The sequence below is a fragment of the Desmodus rotundus genome, chromosome 8 (assembly GCF_022682495.2).
Source record: "Desmodus rotundus isolate HL8 chromosome 8, HLdesRot8A.1, whole genome shotgun sequence".
Lineage (NCBI taxonomy): Eukaryota > Metazoa > Chordata > Mammalia > Chiroptera > Phyllostomidae > Desmodus > Desmodus rotundus.
This window is the reverse complement of record NC_071394.1, coordinates 27,533,703-27,556,853: the sequence shown is the minus strand read 5'-3', so window position 1 is coordinate 27,556,853 and position 23,151 is coordinate 27,533,703. Positions and strand designations below refer to the sequence as shown.

The following is a 23,151-nucleotide window of genomic DNA, read 5'->3' as shown; positions in this document are numbered from 1 at the left end:
ACAGAGATTTCCTTTACACCCCTGCACTCCACACTGCACAGAGTCCCCTATTGCCGGCACCCCCCACTGGAGTGCTGCAATTTGTAAACCGATGGACCTGCATCATCACGTAACCACCCAAACCACAGGTTACTATAGGTTTTACCATAGATTCACTCCTGGTTTTGTACAGTGTGTGGATTTGGAAAAGTAACGACATGTCACATATCCATCAGTATAAGATCATACAAATAATATTTTCAATGTCCTGAAAATTCTCTGAGCTTAGCCTGTTCGTCCCCTCCCAACCAGCCTCTTGCAACCACTGTTCTTTTTACTGTTTCCATAGTTTTACCTTTTCAAAAATAATATGTAGTTGATATTATACATTATGTAGCCTTTTTAGATTGGCTTCTTTCACTTAGTAAGATGTCTTTAGTTCCTCAACATTTTTTTCTTGGCTTGAGAGCTCGTTTCTTTTTTGGGCTGATAATAGTTCATTGTTTGGATGCACCACAGTTTATGGAAGGACATGTTGGTTGCTTCCAAGTTTTGGCACTTAGGAATAAAGCTGCTGTAAACGTCCGTGTGCAGGGTTTTGTGTGGACCCAAGTTTTCGCCTTCTCTGGGCGATTGCTGGATCAGATGCTCATTTTTGTAAGAAAGCACTGAGCTGCCTTCCAGAGTGACTACCATTTTGCATTTCCATCAGAACAAGTGAGAATTGCTGTTGTTCCACACCTTGCTGGCATTTGGTGTTTTGTTTTCTGGACTTTGGTCATTCTAATAGGTGTGTTTAGTGGTATATCTTTGTTTTTAATTTGCATTTCCTGGTGACACAGGGTGTGGAGCACCTTTTCATGTATTTATTTACCATCTGTTTATCTTCTTTGGTCTTGCTCATATTTTAAAGATGCATTTTTTAAAAAAAATAATTTTTAAACAACTAATTTATATTTCATGTGTGCTATTCCAGTTTGTGAAATCTTTGAGGGGCTTTTTCTTCTGCCCGTTTTCTTTCTTCTGTGTTTCACTCGGCTGCCTTATTATCTTGTGCAAATTGTGAATTTTGTCTATCAGCCTTTCACTTTCACTTGCAACAGACCCTGTGGCTATTCTTAGGGTGGAAACTGGGTTCGTTTCAGGAAAATTCACTTTTACCTTTGCTTTTGCCTGTCAGCTGGTGGCACTGTCTACCTGGAGCAAGCCTCTCCAGGTTTATACTGAGTTTGGTTTCATCCCAAATTTAAAGCTGAAACCTCCAAGCACTGTCTTGTGATTGCAGAATCTTACAGGGACTTTTTTTCACCTCTCTACCTATTGGTAAGGCTAAGGTCAAGATAGTTAGGTTGGTAAGTTACCTTGGCTCTTTCTGCATGGGCATTTGGAGGGTTTTGAAAAAAATTAATTTGAAATACTTAATAGATGCATAGGAAGTTGCAAATATATAAATATATTGATGAAGTCCTATGTGCCCTTCCAGTTTTCCTCCATGTAACTTTTTTCCGGCTTTATTGAGGTGTAATTGACAAAATTGTAAGATAGTTAAAGTGTTCAACATGTTGACTTTATATGCATGTACATTGTTAAAGGAATGGCCACCATTGAGTTAACGAACACATCTAACACCTCACATATTAACTTGGTTTTGGGTGTGCTTTTTTTCTTTTCCAATGGGAACATTTAAGTTCTACTCTTTAGCAGATTTTAATCATATAATACAGTGCTGTCAACTGTACTCACCATGTTATACATTACGTCCTCAGGCCGCATTTATCTTGTAACTGAAAGTTCATGCCCTTTCCACATCTTTCTCTACTTCCCATCCTAGCCTCTGGCAACCATTTTTTTGTTCTTTGCTTCTATGGGTTTGGCTTAAAAAAAAAAATCTACATGTAAGTGATACCATGCCGTAATTGTCTTTCTTTGGCTTGTATCTCTTAGTGCAGTGCCCTCCAGGTTCATCCATGTTGCAAATAAAAAGATTTCCTTATTTTTTAAGGCTGAATAATATTCATCTATATTTTATGTCACATACAGAATATGTCACATTTCTTGATCTATTCATCTGCTAATGACTCTTATGCTGTTTCCGTACCTTGGCTGTTGTGAGCACTGCTGCTGTGAACATGGGGGTGCAGGCGTCTCTTTGGGGTCTTGATTTCATTTCCTTTGCATCTATACCGGGAGTGGGACAGGTGCTTCAGATGGTAGTTCTATTTTTTTAAAATTTCTTGAGGGACCTCCGTACTGTTTTCTACAGTGGCTGTACCAGTCGATGTTCCCACCAACAGTGCGCAAGGGTTTTCTTTTCTCCACATCCCACCAGCATTTGTTATCTCTTGTCTTTTTGCTCATGGATATAAGGTGATGTCTCATTGTGGTTTTAGTTTGCATTTTCCTGATGATTGGAGATATTGAGCACCTTTTTATGTACCTATTGAACATTTGTATATCTTTAGAAAAATGTGTGTTCAAATCTCTTGCCCATTTTAAAGTGAGTTATTAACGTTTTTATATTGAACTGTGTGAGTTTCTTATATATTTTGGTGACATGGTTTGCAAATATTTACTCCCATTCCAGAGGTTGCCTTTTCATTTGTTGCTGGTTTCCTTTGCTTTGTAGAAATTTCTTAGTTTGATATAGTTCCATTTGTTTATTTTTGCTTTTTTTTCACCTTTGCTTTTAGTGTCACATCCAGAAAATCATTACCAAACGATGTCAAGGAGCATACCCTTACGTTTTTTTCTAGGAGTTTTATTGTTTCAGCTCTTGCATAACTTCTTGCGTAACTGTAGCACAATATCAAAACCGGGAAATTGACATCATTATGGTCCACAGCCATACTCACATTTTGCCAGTTTTACATGCACTCATTTGTGTTTGTGAGTATATATGTGTGCATAGTTCTGTGCATTTTGTCACGTATATATTCATGAAACCATCATCACAGTTAAGGTACAGAACAGTTCTATCACCGAATGGTTTCTTAGCAGGGCTATTTTTAATTTATTTTTTCACTGCTGTTAGAGTCTTTTGTGACCCCAACTCTATATGCAAGGTCTCCTATTAAATAGATTTATCACCTTGGGTGGGCCTTCAGCTTTATCTCTTCCTGTACAGTTATCAGCCAAAAGCTGGCTTTGGGTGCTTATTTATTGGTGTTCCTGGTTTCACTTTTTTTAGAGGGATTTTCCAGCTTCTGTTCCTTGTTGCCAGCTCTGAGATGTGTTTAAAAAAGATACTTTAAATCATTTTCAAGCATTTTCATTGATAGGAGTTTCATTCAAGGTTTCTAATATTCTATATTTTGGAAACAGTTGACCCTATAAACATTAAAGTACATTTATTTTTATAGGTTTCATTATAGTTTTTTTTACATAATTGGAAAGTAGACATTTTACCCTGGTGCCTTTGTATCTATGATTACTTGATGTTTAGATACAGTACTCATTAAGTATTTGGTATATCAGATAATGTATTTCTCAGAATGTTCATAAAATTCATAATGGACCTCTTTATGAATAGTTTAATTTTTAGTCATATTTTATTTATCTCTATATTAGTCTTAATATTGAAATAACTACAGCACAGAGAAATTAGTTTCTCTGAGCTTATGGCCATCAGAAAGACTGAGAGCAAAGTTCACCTGAATCTTTTGCTTCCCCATTTCCTATAATTCAGATTTAAATTGTTTTGCAATTAACTTTTAAGTTGGATTTATATGCCCAAATACTATAACTTTCTCTAAACTTTCAATCAGGTTAAGAGGACAAATAAATAATTTAATTTCAAAAGCAAACAGAGGTAAACTCTCCAATCTTGATTCTTGCACAGTTTGAAAATTTTCAGTTAGCATGGTTAGAAATATCTGGCTCTTATTGCTCAATGTATAAACCCTTTTTTTATTAGGAAGAAGAACTCATGGAAAGTCATGTTTTCCACAGATGGATGATGGGAGGAATATAGCCAAGACAAAATATGGGGGATTTCAAGCCTAAATGAAAAACGCTGATGAAACTCAGAGTTTTTGTGGTTATAATCTTGCGATTATGTAGTTTCTCCATGTGCCAAGGGCAACAGAAAGCCTGATGTTCATGCTGGGCAAGGTTGCTCTGTTTAGCTACTAATATAGCACTAATTGTATTTCCAAAAATACTTTTTCTTTTTTCAATTCTTAAAGTATTTTAGTTCACCTTAAAATATGTTTAAGGAATTTATTTAAAATACAGAAGGCACTGACTAGATTAAGTAAATGCAACTTTTGTACAGGGAAAAAAAATCTAGGGAAGGAGGCGAGGCCACCAACTGCCCAAGATACTGACTGTACATCTGAGTTTATGAAGGCCTGAATCCAAAGGCTCCTGTGTGTTCTTATTGCCGTGGACAGATTAGATTCTTCGTTTGAGATTTTGAAGATTCATGTCAGTTCACATCAGTGAATTGAAACAGCACTTACTGATAACGATATGTCAGGAAAGATTGACAAGTCATTGTGATGCTATTGTGCTGATGTGTACATGAGAGACCTTAGGAGCACAGATATGAATGAAAGGGAGGGAGTTTGGGGAAAGTGTGATCGGGAGAACTTTTGTAGAAAGTGAAGTCAGAGCTGGGAGTCGCATAACTCATTATAAGGTTACTCTAAGTGATAAGTTTGGGATGCATTTTTAAGTCATAATATGTGGTAACTTTCTAATACCTGCTTCATAGGTTTGATTAACCCAGCACATTTGTCAGCAATCCAAAAGGGGAAAATTATGATAATATGTTAGTGAACAGAATGAACATAGAAGATTGATATTATCTGTTTTCCTTTTTTCACTGCCTTTCCAGGAGAGCCTTGAACTTAGGAATCCTTCGAGACCCTGGATCGGAAATCGAAGACAGGCAATACCAAATAGACCTGCAGTCTATCAATATTGGTACTGCGCAGTGGGATCAACTAAAACCAGAGAAGGAAAGTGTCACGGGAGGGGCGCTCCCAGAGAGTGAAAGGAATTCTCAGAATCCAGCCCTGGAGTGGAACATGGCCAGCAGGTGGGAAATGACTGAGAAACTTTCTGTACTTTCTAGTATTTCATTGCCAGGAGAGCTGTGGCTGATAGAATCTTCAGTATGCCCAAAGTAAATGCTTTGGTATTGCTTCTGCATTTCATGACAAAAGTAAAATATATTTTTAATTGAATCTCATTATTTTACTGGGAAACCTATTAATCCTGTTATTATACCATAATTATTACAAATTTGAGATCGTGTCAGCCTTTTTTTAAGCTTGCTACTTGATGAAAAGTTCTACTTTAGGCTAAGAATACATTCACATTTTCCCTTGAAATCCATTTTATTCAAGGTCAGACTTTTTTTTTCAGTCTCTCCACTTATAATAATAAGAGGAGAAAACAACAAAGGGTCTAGTTGGTTGTTTTAAGTCCACTTTAACTAAAAACAGCTATGTTCACAGACATATTTGAAAAAAGAATTACTCCTGAATGTAAGCTGTAAGATCTGTAGAGGGCCAGGCCATCTTACCCAGGCTGTTCGTGGTTCTCATCAGAAGGATAGGGTTGTTTGCTAGAAGGAAGGGGCTAGTCATTAAACACTCTTACATTGCAAAAAATATATGTGGTATGTTGTAAATAATTTTTATGATTTAAGAAAATTATTTTTCACCATTTTTAAAAATGTGTAAGATTCAACAACATGAGTTGCAGATAGCATACCATGTGGTTTGTTGATTGGATTTGTTTAAAACATCGTGTGCAGACTTTGTTGTGTGCCTTTTGCAATGCTGATTTCATTGGGTTTTTGCCCCTTTAACACCGAAACTATATTTGTCCATGTCTTGGCATTAATAATAATGATAACATTAATAATGGACTTCACAATGTTTATCACTTTATCTAATTTCACAACAATGATAGAGGTAGGAACCCTTTTCCTTAATTATATGTGAAATAACTAAGCCCTAGACATGATAAATAATTTGCCTAAAATCAAATACTATATGGTAGTCTGTACTGCTTTTTATGAAGTTCTTCTTTTTCAGGTGCCCACATTCTTTTCTAACATCAGTGTGCTCTGTTCATAATGAGATTCTTTCAGCTTCCCGAAAATGCCACTTGTTCCTAGGCTTCTGTGTGGGATCTTCTCTGCCTGGAACTCTCTTAACCAGCCCTTTTCATTTGCCTCCTCAAGTCTTAGAGCAGACTTCCTGTTTTCCAGGAAGTCTTCCCTGAGCCCCCACAAAAGAAGGTTAGGTTCCCCTTGTGTGTGCTCTTAGATCATTCAGCATATTTAATTCTAATTGTCTATGTACTTTGTCTAGGTCCTAAGGACAGAGTTCATCACCATCCTAACACTACGTGCTTTCATGATAGAAAATGAATAATTATAGCCCTTCATAGACAAGTGACTGAATGTGCCCCTAAGGAAGGGTATAAATTTGTGTGAAAAATCTCCCACAAATGAGCAACGTGTACACTTCAGGAGAGGGATGCGGTTACTGAACCATCAGCAGGCAGCAGTCCCAGAAGCTGCGGGTGATAAGTGTTTTGGACCTGGAGGGAGGATCTTGGTGTGTACCACCATCAGTGCACCATCCTGATATCTAAGTGCCACACGGTATCAGCCAGGATCACGTTCCCTCATTCCTCTACTCACTCAGGTTCCACATTTAGATAGTACCAGCTTAAAAAACTTACGTGTCATCACTTCTTAAAAACCACGAATTCTATCATCAACAAACATGGGCCTGATTTTCCCTAGAAATTTTATGACCATCTAGCCTTAACGTAGTCATATCTCAACTAGTCATTCCTCAATTTATTTGATAAAGAGTTTGCATGTGTGTGTGTATGTTTTAATAATTGATTGAGCTGAAATTCACTTGCATAAAATTAGCCATTTGAAGTGAACAATTCAGTGTCATTTTATACATTTACAATGTTTTGTAACCACCACCTCTGCCTATAACCACCAACCAACTCTTTGTGGTTGCAAATATTTTCTTCACCCCAAACTAAAACCTTTTACCCATCAACTAGTTCCTCTGCATCTCTTTCCCTCCTCATGGCCCCTGGCAGCACCAGTCTGCTTTCTATCTCCATGGATTTATCTATTCTGGATATTCATATAAAGGGGCTCACATAACATATGACCTTTCGTGTCTGGCTCATTCACTTAACATGATGTTTTGGAGGTTTATCCACGTTGTAGCATGTCTTAATTCTTCACTGTTTTTTATTGCTGGATATAAATGCCATAGTTTGTTTATCTATTCATCTGTTAGACATTTGGGCTATTTTCACCTTTTGGCTCTTGTGAGTAACTTTGCTGTGGACATTTGTGACAAGTACCTGTTTGTGTACCCATTTTCAGGTATTTGGGATATACCTAAGAGTAGAAGTAGTCATATGGTCATTTTGTGTTTAACTTTTTAAAGAACTACCAAACTGTTTTCCAAAAAATGGCTGAATCATTTTGCATTCCCACCAGCAATGTTCAAGGGTTCCATTTTCTCCACATTCCCATCAACACTTACTTTTTTTTCTTTTGTCTATAGCCATCCTACTGGGCATGGTTTTGATTTGCATTTCCATACAATTAATAATATTGAGCAACTCTTCACATGCTTATTGGCCATTTGTGTATCTTCTTTGGAAAAATGTTTTTTTCAAGTCTTTCGCCTATTTTTTACTTTGATGATTAATTCATCTTTTTCTATCACTGACCATCTATTTGGTGCTATATCTGAGAATCCATTCCAATTTCAAGATCATGAAGATTTATGCCTGTTTTTTTCCACATTCCTTATTGTTGTTCAGGTACAGTTGTCTCCATTTTCCTCCCATCCCAGCCATCCCCACTTCCCACCCTTGATCTTAACCCTTTGGTTTCGTCCATGTGTCCTTTATGCATGTTCTGAAAACCCTTCCCCCTTATGCCTATGTTTTTATTCTAAGGGTTTTAATGGTTTAGCTCTGGTATTTAGGTTGTTGGTGTATGTTGAGGTTGGTTTTGGAGTTCGTTTGTTTGTTTGTATCTATAGTGTGAGGTAAAAGTCCAGCTTCACTCTTTGGTGTGTGGATATCCAGTTGTGCCAGTACTTCTTTTTTGTACAAACTGTTCTCCCCCCATTGAATGTTCTTGGTACTCTTGTCAAAAATTAGCAGACATTTGAATGTTCAACATGTGCAATGAAATGTCTTTTACACTGGAGAAACAAGATAAAATAATTTCTAATATGTGCCTTTCTCTTCAAGAGCTCGGCATCCAATCGGAAAGACAGACTAGTTAATTAACTCCTAGAGTGCAGTGCGGCAAGTGCTGTGATGGACATAATTACAGGGCACTCGGGGGCTCAGAAGAGCCACAGCAAAATCAGGGTAGATGCATTCTATGCACATGGGACATCGCAGGCTAATAAATGTGACAAACACATAAACAAAACAAATTAATCGAAAATCTGCTTAGGTGCAAAATAGAGAATTGAAAGAAAAAAATGAATAATTAACTCTATGGGTGCTCTGTCAGGAAGTTTTCACAGAGTACACGGCTTCTGAATTTGTTCCCACAGAGTGTAAGTAGCAGGAGTGGGGACCGGCCATTTTGAACTGAGAAAGCAGTAGATCAAAAAGCTAGGAGTGTGAAAATGTGACATGCTTTATTTACTTCTGAATACTCAGACATAATATCATGCTTGGCACATAGATGCTTAATAAGGATTTCCGTGAATTAATCAAACATTGAATGAATAGATGATTAAGTAGAGCTGACAAATCACGTGACTGAATGAGTGTTTCTGATGAGGTAATTCTGATGAACGTGTCTTCAAATGACAAAAAATTTTATATCTGATATAGCTTAGTTCTGCTAAATAATCTTGACAGAAGTATAAACAGAACCTTAATATAATTATTTTTGTTGTTCAGTAGTGTTAGAGGTAAAATTCAAAAGGTAAAATCGTTACCCAGTGAAGAACAGTTTGTTTCCACCCCAGACAAGTATCCCGGTTTTATTCATTCCTCCTGAGTATGTTACTCCGATTTTGTCTGTAATCCTCATGTGTTTAGACGCGTACGCTGGGGAAAGGGGAGCAGGGAGGTTAAGCATAAGGAACCACCAGATTCTAAAATGGATAAGTCTTCTGCTTCTAAAATCTTAATTTTTCAGCTGAGGGAATACATCAGGGTTTAATCAGGTCAGCAAAAGCACTGTAAGTATTTTAGCATAAAAATTTCTTTTAGAAACAAGACCTTATCCAATTCCAAGAAGCTGGGAAGGAAGGGTCTAAAAGAGAGGGATGTCGGATCAGAGAAAGGTCACTACCCAATCCTCTTGATCATGTGCCCTGGGTAAAAAATGTGTAGCTCCAGGGGCAGTCCAGGAGCCTGGCGTGACTAGCGGCGGGAGGGACCTCAGGAGGCTGGTGGAGTAGAAGTCCATAGGAGGCTGTCACCTCTGTGTCTGGGCGTGAGCCTGCAGGTGCTGTTGGTCAGCAGGGCCAGTGGTCAGGAAGAAGGGCTGGTCACAGAGTGGGGAAGAGTGAGGACAAGCTGGACTCTGTTGGCACCTCTGCACTGGAATTTCACTACATTTAAAACAGCACGACTTTAAGAGTATATTGGCTACCGTTTCCTTTACACCTTCCAAATCTCATACAAGTCTCTCTCTGAGCTCTGAACCAGTCTTATTAGCAAGTTATTACAGAGTAAAACCACTACAAGAAGCTAAGTGAGGAAATTTCTTGGCTTGTACAATGGTACTTAAAATAGAGAGCTAAGGGTAGAACCCTGGTTTGCATCCACTTACTTTACTTCTACTCAATGCCCTGACCCCTTACACTTATGCTGAAGTTCATTGTTAATCACTTTTTTCTTTTTCTCCTAGCAACCGTTTTTACTACATCTGGGCTTACTTTGTAATCTGTGGAAATGAAGTGCTGAGCACTAAAACAACTGGTACTGATGTCTGCCATATGCAGGTTACACATTCAAATTACTGTTGCTCTTTCATCAGTGCTTTGGGTATATGGCAGGGGGGTTGGAAAGTTTATTTTCTAATTATATGAAAATGCTAGTAAGCCTTCTCCAAGTTAATATAATTTTCTTATTTATAATGTTTAAAGGCAATTTGAATGAACTTAAAACTCTACTTGAAAAATAAGTCATTTAGTTTTTATCATAATAATTTTATTTGTCCCTACCACTACGTATGTTTGAATTCCTTGGGTAATTTTTCCTTCAAACTTCATTGTTAGAGAAATGGTTGCAGCATATTCATTTGTTTAAATATTTTGATACACATGTATCAAATTATATATACTACTCTCTAGGCCTCCTCCTCCCCCATCCAACATAGGATATTTTTAGATCATTGTTACTATATTTGCATAGAAAGCTTAATTTGAATCTGACATATTCCTAAAATCAATCAGCCCTGTCTTTCTCACAGGATTAGTAACATTGATTTTGTGTTGATACTAAAGTCCCTGAAGCATATATTATTGGCCTTAACTCTGAGAGACTGTGACTGTTCCATCTGTCTTTTGATCTCTTATTTTTACTTTTGAAGTAAGGTTACTACCCACATGTTCACAGGAGCCCTTGGACATTGTGGTTTGTGGTTTACAAAACGTTAGCTCTTTCCAGAATTGTACCTGAAAATGTTAACATGGAAATGAAGCATGTTAATGTGGAATAAAAGCATCTTCTTTGTTCTTACTCTTCAACCTTAAAACCATCACTTTTGTCTTCTTAATGTGTGAGGATGTCAAACTAATGCCTAAGCAGAATTATACAAGTTGGTCCAATTCCCATACCTCATAGATTAGTGCCCAAAGTGACCTACACCTACTTGAATTGTATGGTATTTTTAACGAGATAATTTTAAAATTTTATTTATTTTTGGTTTCCAGGATGCTATTTTAATTTATTTTTTAAGGTATATTTGACATATAATGAGCTTCAAGTATACAACATGTAACTCTATACATTTATATATATTATTTTTTATGACGCAATCACCACACTAAGTCGATAATAGTGTGATAACTTTGCAGAGTGACAGATATTTTCTTGAATTGTATAATTTTATGATAAATCCCTTAAACAATCATGGCTTCACATGAGAGAATATGATTTCTCTCCTGCTTAAAGTACCTGGGAACTGGATGTGAAAAGAAAAGGGACCTTAGCAGCAGGAAGAAACAGTCAGCAGCAAGCCAATGTTTTCTTCGTTGTGTCATTGTCTGAGGGCGTTCTTGGCAGCCTGAAGAGGTGATGTAGAGATAAGAAGACAAAGATCTGTCTTGCCCTGTCTTCTTTGTGTCATAGTATAGTTATGACAGAGAGTAAGTACCCCCCAAATCAGAAAATGTTTAAGTACAATCATAATAGTGTATCCTAAAATTTTAAAACCGCCTATATCTTCACTTATTCTAACTTTCATACAGCTTCTAACATGATAATTGTATGTGTCAGTGTGCACATGCACACATGTGTATGCCCTGACTGACTCAAACCCAACTGACCAAAGCCCTAAATAGCCAGGTTTCCCTTCTTCAACATTTTATCTTTTAGAGAAGGAACTAAACAAGATGACACCAAAATTTACTTAAAGTATATGTACGACACATAACTTTTACACATTATTTTATATAATTTTGTGAGCGTTCTACACAGTGCAGCAATGCATGGTAAACAGCTTTAAAAATGGAGTAAGTCTTGTGACCATGTGCCCCTTGGTAAATTTCTGTTTATGATGGGGTCTGTCCAGAAAGTATCCACCCATGTACTCTGAAAAATAGAAACACTTATTGAGCAAGATACAAGATACAAGAAACATTGTACATAGGACAGTGATGCCTCGGTCCCCTTCAGAGTAGGCACCTTGGGACCTCATGCAGTTCTCCCAATTGCAATCAGCTGCCTCATTGTATTTTCCTGAATCTCATCGATGGTCTGAAATCTCTTCCCTTTCAAAGGTGATTTTAGTTTGGGGAAAAGCCAGAAGTCACAGGGTGCCAAATCTGGGCTGTAGGGGACTGAGTCACCTGGGTGATTTGATGTTTCACCAAAAACCTCTGCATGAGACATGATGCATGAGTGGGCACATTGTTATGATGAAGCTGCCAATCACCAGTTGTTCATAGCTGTGGCCTTCTGAATCATCTGGATAGTTTTAGTGGAGGAATGGTTAAGCGTAATGCAAAATTTGATGCAGATTCATTGCTGTACTTCCTCAGTCATTTGAATGTGACATCCACATGGTACACATACTCACTTAACAGCCCCTACCACTCCCACTGACTTGTACAATGAAGTCGTCATTGTTCACGCATGTGCATTCCAGTCCACTGTCCTTGGCTGCCAGGTTACATCAATATCATGCAAACTGTTCTCATTACATTAAAAATGGCTGGATTTTTTGCTGGACAGACCTTGTATATCCTCAATGCATGATTTCTAATGTCCTTTTCTCTGAGAAACATTCAGTGGTCCCTTGGTTTCTCCATTGTTTTGAAGCTTTTCCTTGGAAAAAAAGAGCTAGGAAGTAGAATTAGGTGCAGGAGTTCCAGACTATAGTTATAAACAACTAGACACTATAACCAGAGCATCTCAGTAAAATTGAATTAAATGGATATTTCAATATAGACATGTGCATAAGACTTTCTTTAGAGGGTATAGTAAATGTAGCACTTGTGATCTCTGTCACAAATACATCAACCATAGTTTCGGTTTATTATTTTTTTTTGTTTTGGGGAGAGGAATTTTTTGTTTGGACTTTTTCTTAAAGAATGGGACTGCAACAGTCTTCATATTGCATAAGAGCTGTTCTGTGCACGCAAAGACTATGGCATATTTTGTTGTCTTTTGGGGGAATATTTGGGAAAGCTCAGTACCATGTTTCCTAGCCTTTTGTGTTATGTGATTTTTGAAGTATGGTTCTTAAACTGCTTTAATATTACCTACCAAGTCATACCAAAAATGTATGGAAGGTGGGCAGAAGAACCTTAGCTGAATTATGCTGAGCCCTAGAAAAATGACCACAGCTTTTCCTAAACCTAAATTTTCATGAGTGTGTGTGGCATGTAATTATGCCTTCTTGCTTAGTAACAATTTCAGAGAAACATACTGTTCCTTATTTGCTATCTACTCCTCCCAGAGCTTAACAGAGTAGCTTTTGTCAACACATACAATTACTTTCCTGTTATTTGATTAGCACCTTATGATAGTCAATGTTTTTTAATCCTCAAAAAGGGTTTTCTAACTTACTGTCATCGTTGTTTCTATGTATAATGTAGAGATATATTAAATCATTGTCATATTAGAGTATATCAGAAAAATATTTCTTTTGCAACTCTTCTAAACCCTATGCCTTTGCATGCTATATTCAGTTTTCTCTAGCTTATTTTAATATATTTTATTTTATTATTTATTTATTTATCATAGATGATTAGCTGTTTTAACAAGATGTGTCTAATTGTGGATTTTACTATATTTACCTGATCCAAGAATCATTGTGTCTCTTGAATCTGTGTATTCCTATATTTCATCAGTTTTGAAGAATTTTCAACCATTATCTCTTTAATATTGTCCCCTTTTTCTTTTTTTCTCTCCTTTTGGGATGGCAATAAAATATGTCAGACTTGCCTCTTTAACTTTTATTTTAAGTATTAAATTCCTGGAGTTTTCTCAAATCTAAATTTAAGTTTACTAAATTTTCTTAGTAAAATCTAAATTACTATTTATCCATCTATTATATATTTAATCATAGTAACTATGTTTTTTTTCATTTCTGGAAGTTCTATTTAGTTGTTTTCCGAATCTTTTTTTTTTAATAGTACTTTGGGGTTTTATTCATGTTTTTATTACAGCCTATATGTCTTAAATAGTTTTAAATAAATTTATTTTATTGTCCATATGTAGTAATTTTATTATCAGAAGTTCTCAATAATGAATCTGATAATGGGGTTGAATCTCCTCTTGCTAATAAAGCACAATTTGTGTGGGGCATATGGAGCAATCTGTGATTAGGTGCTCCTCTTCACCGGTCTTCATCCCTGAGAGCCCTTCTTGTCATTTTGAGGGAGTGTTGTCCAGAGAGGTTGTGTGTCCAGTTCTGATAGCTGCCTCAGGGTTATCAAAGGTCTGTTGCCACTTTTATATAAATAACTCAGAATGGGTATTTTTGGACTGACACAGTAATACAAATTAGAGCTATGAAACAAACACGAAGGATTATTCTTTTTTTAAAAAGTCCAGGGATATCTCTGTTTTTTCAACAAGTTCTCTTGCCAGAGAGACAGACTTCCTCATTCTTTCCTGTTTCTGAGAGCAGATATTTTTCTAGCCCTGATATAGATGGGCAGCTCACTTCAAAACCCTTCCCTACCAGGGATGTAAAGGTTAGCCTGTCATCTCCATATGGCCATTAAAAGTCTATTCCCTTGGTTTAGTGAGAGTGGTGGAGTCCTTGAAATCATTGTCAATGCCAGTTAATACTATGAGTTTTGCTTCTCTCTTTTGTTATTTTAAACCCTAAACTGTTGTTTAGTAAATGTTGGAAGAATTTAATTCTTGAAGTTATTTTTCAGTGTTACTTTTTTCTTTATAATTCATCCTTGAAAATATTTCAATCTAAAAAAAGTTAGTGATTTTTAAAATGTATATTATAACATCAAATAATATTGTATTATTTCATAAAATGAAAACTAAGAATATGAATAGTACAACTGAAGATCTATACGAGCACAAGCTTTGGTTTCTCAATAATATTTTCCAATTTTATCTTCTACCATGTATGCAATACTTCCTTTGAAATTATTGGCAACTTTTAATGTGGAATAGAAATATCATGCCAAATAACTGCTCAAAAGTGAGAATGTATAAAGAAGAATTAAAATAGAGGCCAAATGCTACTCTGAGGTCAACATGCCTACCATGCCCAATTGTGGAATATTTGTTCCCACTGTGCATAATCCCTGAACCTCCTTTTCTTATAGATAATATGGGACTAATGATGCTCCTTACTTTTCATACAGGGTTATTGTGAAGCAGCATTTAGTATGAAAGTCAGAAAAGGCATTTCACAAATTGTAAAGGCAGTAATAATCACTATACTCAGTAGTTCTTTAAGCTTTTTAAAAAAAGAGGTCAAAGATCAAGAGGATATGCTTATGAACCTACTGAGATTGGTAAGGTGCCAGTTGTCAACTAGAAAGTCAGAAATATTAAAAATAGGAAATTAAATTTATTGCAACACAGTGAGATTCTTATTGGTAACAAAAAATACTAAGCTCTTTGTAAAAACAAAAGGAATTAAAAACAGAAAAGTAATTTTTGAAAGGTGCTCAGATGCAACTAATATGAAATGATTGGTTACATCTGAATTTCTCAGTGAATGTTTTGAAATTTTTATAAATCTGAACTACTAAAGTTACAGAACTATAACTATAAAATATGTAAATAGGAACTCCCAAAATAATGTGATTTTTGTCATACATGCTGTAGTACAAAGACTTGTAAAAATGTAATGAAACTTTTTCTTGAAAAAAATGAAATGGCTAACAATAATGTACTTTATTTTTTAGCATACGGCGGCATCAAGAAAGAAGAGCAATTATGACTCCCATTTTAACAGATTTTTCTGTCCGAATAACTGGAGCACCTGCCATCATTTTCACCAAAATAATTTCTCCAGAAAATATGCATACTGAGGTTAGAACTTAATTTAGGTCTCATTTAGTCTAAATAAGGGAGCAGCCCTTCTTTGCATGTTAGGGGTCCTCATAGTTTCAGTGCACAGATTATCAGATTAGCTTGTTGTCAATTGGTTACCGTTCCAGCCATTATTGAGTACTTTCTAGTACCGTTCAGTTGCCACTTTTTCTGTAGTAACTCATAATCCTTGTGATAATCCTATTAGCTTGTCTTACTGTCCTCATTTTATATGCAGAAAAACTAAAGTATGAAGAGCTTAACCCAAATAACTTATCCAAATTTTCACAAGTCGTAAGTGGCCAAGCAAGGTATGAACCCAACTGGTCTGGCTTCAGACTGCACACAACCTGTACAACCTCTTTCTAATGAAAGCAGCACTAACACTGACAGTAACCTGGAGTTCTCACATGGATTACCTCATCCATGAGAGTTCTGCTTGCGTTACCTTGTTTACCCTTCACAATACCCTCATAAGATAGATATTATTAGTATCCTTATCTTATGGATGAATAAACTGAGACCGAGATATGTGACCCACGTTATTAGCCAATGACTGGTGGGTCCATGTTTCAAGGCTGATCACTATGTATCAGTGCCTCCATGCCTAGAATAGAAATGTAATAATAATGTGATTCATCATAACTTTAAAAAGCTCTTCATAAGAAAGGAATTGAAGAAGATACAAATAAACGGAAACATATACCATTCTCTTGGATAGGAAGAATTAACATCGTTAAAATGTGTATGCTACCCAAAGCATCTATAGAGCCAGTGCAATTCTTGTCAACATACCAGTGGCATATTTCACAAAACAAGAACAAATAATCCAAAAATTATTTGGATCCACGAAAGACCCTGAATAGCCACAGCCATCTTGAGAAAGAAAAAAAAAAAAAAAAGGAAGAATCACGCTAGCTGATATCACACTATACTATAAGACTATAGAAATCAGATACACCATGATACTAGCATAAAAACAGACCTATAGATCAGTAGAACAGAATAGAGAGCCCAGAAATAAGCTCTTGCCTATATAAGCAATTAATAGATAACAAAGGAGGCAAGAACGTACAGTCAGGTAAAACCAGTCTATTCAATAAATGGTTTTGGGAAAATTGGACAGATACATGCCAAAATAATAAAACAGACCACCTCCTTACACTATATATAAGAATAAACTCAAAATGGATTAAAAAATTAAATGTAAGACCTGAAACCATAAACCTGTTAGAAGAAAAATAGGTAGTAAACTCTCTGACATTTCTGTTAGGACTATTTTTTCTAATATATCTTATTGGGCAAGGGAAGCAAAAGAAAGAACAAAGGGGACTTCATCAAAGTAAAAATTCTTTGTACAGCAAAGGAAACCATCAACACCAACAAAAGACAACCTATTTAATGGAAGAATATATTCATCAATGAAACATTGATGGGGGTTAATATCCAAAATATATAAAGAAATACAACTCAACACCAAAAGGAAACAAATTTAATTAGAAAATGGGGAGAAGACTTCGAGACACTTCCCAAGAAGACACAGATGGCCAATAGATGTGTGAAAAGATGCTCAGCACCACTAGTTAATCAGCGAAATGCAAATTAAAACTGCAGTGAGATGTCACCTGTAAGAATGGCTATCATCAATAAACCAACAAACAAGTGCTGGCGGGGTTGTGAACTATTGATGGGAATGCAGATTTGTGCAGCCAGTGTGGAAAGCAGTATGAAGTTTCCTCAAAAAAATTGAAAATGGAGTTGCCTTATGACCCAGTGAACCACTTCTGGGTATATATCCAAAGAAATCCAAAACAGTAATTCAAAAGAATGTATGCACCCCTGTGTTCATTTCAGCACTATTTAGAATAGTGAAGATACGGAAGCAACCCAAGTGCCCATCAGTAGATGAGTGGATGACAAAGCTGTGGTACATATATACAATGGAATGTTACTCAGCCATAAAAAAATGAAATCTTACCATTTGTGACAACGTGGATGGACCTACAGGATACTATCCTAAGTGAAATAAGTCAATTAGGGAAATAAAAATGCCATATGGTTTCATTATATGTGGAATTTAAAGAACAAAATGAACGAACAAACAAAATTGAAACAGACTTGTATACTTGTATGCAGAGAACAGACTGATGGTTGCCAGAGGGGAGGGGCATTAAGGGACTGGGTGAAAAAGGTAAAGGGATTAAGAAGTGCAAATTGGTAGTTCCAAAACAATCATGGGGATGTAAAGCACAGCATAGGGAATATAGGCAATAATATCGTAATAACTATTGTTGCCCAGTAAGTACTGGAAATATTGGGGAGAGCACTTTGTGAAGTGTAAAATTATCTGTGCTGTACACGTGAAAGTAATACAAAATAATATTCAATGGAAACCATAATTTAAAAAATGAAAACAAAGTTCTTAATACAAATTTGTTATACTAAAAATTTTATAAACTTTTTGATCTGTTACAGGCAGTTGTTATGAAAAATTCAGAAAAATTAAGTACAAATTAAATATAATCCAAGCTACTATAAACTTTACATTCCTTCCCTTAGCTTTTTTAAAACAATGTATTTGTATGTTATCTTACTTGATGTTTATATCAGCCCTATAGGGAGAGTTAGGTTATCCACAGTTAGATAAAAATTAAGTCTACCAATATCTTACAGTTACTTAGTAACACAATTAGTTTAAAATACATGAATATATTTCTTTTCATCATTACTTGGAGGAGTAAAATAATAATTCTAACCATAATGAGTAAACACAGGGAACTTGTAGGGGAAAAGTTTTTTAACCAAAAAAAAAAAAAAAAGATAATCATTTTTGACATGCTGTTGTTTATGACCTTATTAAAAGCTGCTCTAAGCTGTTTAGTTTGTGTCTGGACCAGTCATAAGTCTCCTTAAATCTATCCCCTTGGATGACACTAACATGGAGAAGGTTTGTTGGATGTTTCCAGACATTTGAACGTTGTCCACATGCACTTCATGACAAGAGGCAGGACTTCTGCTTGTTAAGTGAAGCTTCTGGATTGTTTTTCATTTCTGTCCGTCCCTCTTCTCTGAATGGTTTTCCAGCAATGAATGTTCAAGTAACTCAGTTGTGCAGAACAGTACCAGTTAAGTAGTGGACATCTACCTAATGCTGCCAAGATTTTAGCAGTTTAAAGAAGTTAAATTAATTAGTCTAGCATTTTTGGCTTCAGCACTCTATTTTGTTATAAATCATTTGGAACTGATCCTTTGGAGAGTACTCAGTCCATACCGCTTGTGATTGTAATTGCCTGCTGACAATTACCCATTTGTATCTGTCTGCTCAACCGGATTGTAACCTCCTCAAGAGCAGGTTGCCCTTCAAGGACAATCTTTTTCTTTGTGCTATTTCTGGCACTCCAGTATAGAGCATGGTGATTAGGACATGCTCAGTAAATATCTGTTGGTTTGAATAAATGAACAAGGCTATGCTTAAGAATTATATCACTTACTGAAACAATGATAGTAGTTTGAGATATGAAAATGCCAAATATATATGAAATGGTGAAAAATTCTTATTGTTAGTTTTGTTGCCCTATAACTAGCACACAGCAGGGCGCACAGCAGGCCTTCATCAATGTTTATTAAGTTAATCCATTAAATTGTGTCAAGTGGCTGTGCTCACCATTTCTGCTGTTCTCATTAACAAATGAACTCGAGTCCCAGAAGAATTCATCAATGTAATAAAGGTCAAATAAGTAAGAATGATAAATTATCATCTAATGGCTATCATGTTTCTTTATCTGGATTCAACCTTTTCTTCCCCCCTTCAGGAGATTTTAGTGTGTGGCCATTCTTTGGAAGTGAATATAACCACAAACCTGGATTTCTTCCTAAGTGTGGCTCAAGTTCAACTCTTACATCAGTTAATAGTAGCAAATATGGCTGGACTGGAACCATCAAGCAAGGCTACAGAGGTAACTATTACCTGATTTTGATTAAACATACTGCATTTATGCCAACTTCACATTCATAATAGGAAAACTAAGTGAAATGCTTTCTGCTAATTATTCTATACTTAATTTTATTCAAAATGTGGTCATAAATCATTTTGGATTAGTATTTTTTACTTTTGAAATTTGTTTGGTCTTCTTTCCTATAATTTGTCATGCATCTTTGCAAAATTGCTGTGGCCTAGCCTCAGAAAAGCCTCTGTTAAAAACATGATTTTATTAACCCTGTTGCAGTTTTTAAAGTACAATGCAAGAACCCTGGTATAGTTTTTACTTACTCAGATACATTAAAGGGATAGGCCTATTTTGGGAGTGAACTTTGCAGGAGTATTATGGGAATATCTTCAAATAAATAGCTTCTAAAGCATTTGTTTCACATGCTTAGTGAAAAATGGACACAATCATAAAAGTTGAATGTCTGCCTAGAATTTTAATTCTGATCTGGTGTTCACTGGAAGCCTGCGTTATAACCACAAAGCATGTCACTGTGAAACAAAGCTGCTTGTTAGATGCTTCTCAAGATACGTTTTCTTTGTTTTTGTTTCCGTACTTCTCCGATCGTATCTGTGCTTAGAGTAAATCTTCTATAAAACCTCAAGTGAAGAAACCATTTCTCTGTGAAAAAGACATTATTTTTGCCTTAAGTTATGCAGAAGGCTCTAAGCTGTATTTATCAGAAGGAAGGGAGAGAAGAGGTGTTCACTGACAGTCACTTGATGCTGGGCGGCATGCCAGGCATCTCCGTGTAAGGTGGCTGGTCTGTCTTGAAGCGCGCTGTCACAGCCACCCTGTGTGCTAGAGATGGGCACTTTCCCCGTTGTTCAGATCCGGGTCTTGGGGCTCAGAGACAGTGAGTAGTAACCTGCCTGGTATCACACACGCGGCAGTCAAGGGTGGATCTGAGCGTTGAGAAACTTCAGAAAATGGAACCATGGGTAAAGGAGGACTACTGTGTCTCCTGTTTCTTCCATGGGAAATTCATTTGTCTTTCCTGAAGAAAAATACAAGTATTTGTTCTTCCCAGAGAGGCCATTTCTCTCTGCTTCCTTTTCCCTGCTAAGCATGCTATATGAGCCTTTAACTTTAATTCGTTACCAGTCAAATGTTTCTTTGGTTGGTTCTTATGAGCATACAAATAAACCTTTTATCTACCAAAAAAATAAATGTGTATCATGGCATTATGAACAACTACTATTTCATAAGAATGATGGATTAATAATGGAAATCCCATTAATCAGGATTCTAGAAAAAACCCTGTGAATTACAGATGGGTGAATGTCATATCTGTTCTCAGCCCACCAACTCATGAATGGTGTTAATACTTTTAGACAGTCTTTGACAAGGTTTCATATGGAAGATTAATTTTAAAGTTATTCAAGAATGTGGTAGAGGTGTTGTTGTTAGTAGAGGAAACATATCCAAACTTTAAACATAGGGGAAGAAAGATGAACAAACTTTTGGGAATATAAGTAAAAACAATGGAACAATCTGAGGATTATTGCTAGAACCAATTTAATATTAATTTTAATTCTATGAACAGCTAACTCATTATGAAACTTTCAAGTTCATAGCTAAAAGAAGGAAATACTTTAGTAATAAATGACCAGGTAATGGTTTAGGCAAATTGCCACCAAAATCGATCCAAAGTTTTTCCAATGTTTTTGCTTTGAAAAATGCACTCTAGGTGGGCTGAGGCTGTGGTGATTGGCGCAGCTGGCTTATTACCCTTTCTAAAAAGGCAAAAGATTTATAGAATCTGAAGAGAAACCAGAGTATTATTATTACCCTTTCTAAGAAGCTTTCCTCTCTTACAAGATGGTCTTAGTCCTATAAAGGCCCAATTATATAAAAGTTGTCATTAATCATATAATCACAAATTTATGCAATAAGAATAAACAAGAGTGAAAATTTAGTTATCCAGACCAATAAATGTCCGGAAACATTGGAAAAAGAATGTGAATTAACAAAGAGTTAAATGATTTTAATTTGTGCAAGTCTATTTATGGAGTAATAATACAGACCATTTTTATGATTAAAAAACTAAAAATTATTGTAAGATTTCTATCAGTATGCAGAATATTATAAGGAACTGTTTTAAAACAAAACAAGAAATCCTACCTTTATATTATCTTATTTCAGTTGTAGTCACTAAATAATACACCATAAAGAAAGATAACTTGTATAGAATTTTTAAGTATTGGGTGATTTAAACTGAGGATGAAAGCTGAGCAATCTGTCTGAAGTCTGTAAAATTAGCCTATTAAAATGGTTAGTTTATTTTTATTAAATAATGTTATTTTTATCAAAGTAATACATGAATTCTAAGCAAAAGCTGCTAAACTAAATATATCAGAATGGTGTAAGTCCCCTGACACCTCATCCTACATAACCACTTTTAACCCATAAACTGTTTATCTCTGTGTTTCTGAATAAAATGAAAAGACTACCATTTCTTGATTTACTGATTTTAACATTACCCATTCACTTGCTATTTATTGTAAATGAGGATTCCATCTTTTTTACACCTCCCCTCAAGGCTTTCATCTCCCCAATATTCTTGTCATATTTTTTGAATCAATATGAATTGTGTTGAATTTTATTCTTTTTTCTTTTCTTTTTTTTTAGTTTTATGAATAGTTGTATATTTATTTTTTGCCTCTTCTGTACTTTCTACATTTTCCCCATATATATTATAATGTTACATATTTTCTTTTTTAATTTTTAAATTATTTTATTGTTGTTCAATTACAGTTGTTTGCATTTTCTCCCCACCCCTCTTCCCCACCCCAGCCAAACCCACCTCCCTCCCCTGCTTCCACCCTCCCCCTTGGTTTTGTCCATGTGTCCTTTATAGTAGTTCCTGTAAACCCCTCTCCCTACTATCCCCTCCCCCGTCCCCTCTGGCTATTGTTAGATGGTTCTTAACTTCAATGTCTCTGGTTATATTTTGTTTGCTCTTTTCTTCTGTTGATTATGTTCCAGTTAAAGGTGAGATCATATGGTATTTGTCCCTCACTGCCTGGCTTATTTCACTTAGCATAATGGTCTCCAGTTCCATCCATGCTGTCGCAAAGGGTATAAGCTCCTTTCTCTCTGCTGCGTAGAATTCCATTGTGTAAATGTACCATAGTTTTTTGATCCACTCATTTGCTGATGGGCCCTTAGGTGGCTTCCAGTACTTGGCTATTATGAATTGTGCTGCTATGAACATTGGGGTGCATAGGTTCTTTTGGATTGCTGTTTCAGGGTTCTTAGGGTATAATCCCAGCAGCGGAATTGCTGAGTCAAAAGGCAGTTCCATTTTTAGTTTTCTGAGGAAATTCCATACTGTTTTCCAGTGTCTGCACCAGTCTGCATTCCCACCAACAATGTACAAAACAATGAAAATATTGTTTGCTGCTTAATAACGTAATATGTGATTATATTTCTTCTCTTTATACTCTTGTTTTTCCTGATGTTA

At 35.9% G+C, this 23,151-nt stretch overlaps 1 protein-coding gene across 4 annotated transcripts in view; it reads left to right on the top strand.

Annotated features, from left to right (window-relative positions):
- The window catches only part of VPS13B (vacuolar protein sorting 13 homolog B), a 669,566-nt gene that overhangs the window by 384,028 nt on the left and 262,387 nt on the right, over window positions 1-23,151 (top strand). For all 4 annotated transcript variants that reach the window (XM_024572260.3, XM_024572257.3, XM_045181664.2 and 1 more), the window contains 3 exons: window positions 4,817-5,020; window positions 15,573-15,699; window positions 19,512-19,655. In XM_024572260.3, the coding sequence (XP_024428028.2) occupies window positions 4,817-5,020; window positions 15,573-15,699; window positions 19,512-19,655 (475 nt within the window). The remainder of the gene's footprint in view (window positions 1-4,816; window positions 5,021-15,572; window positions 15,700-19,511; window positions 19,656-23,151) is intronic.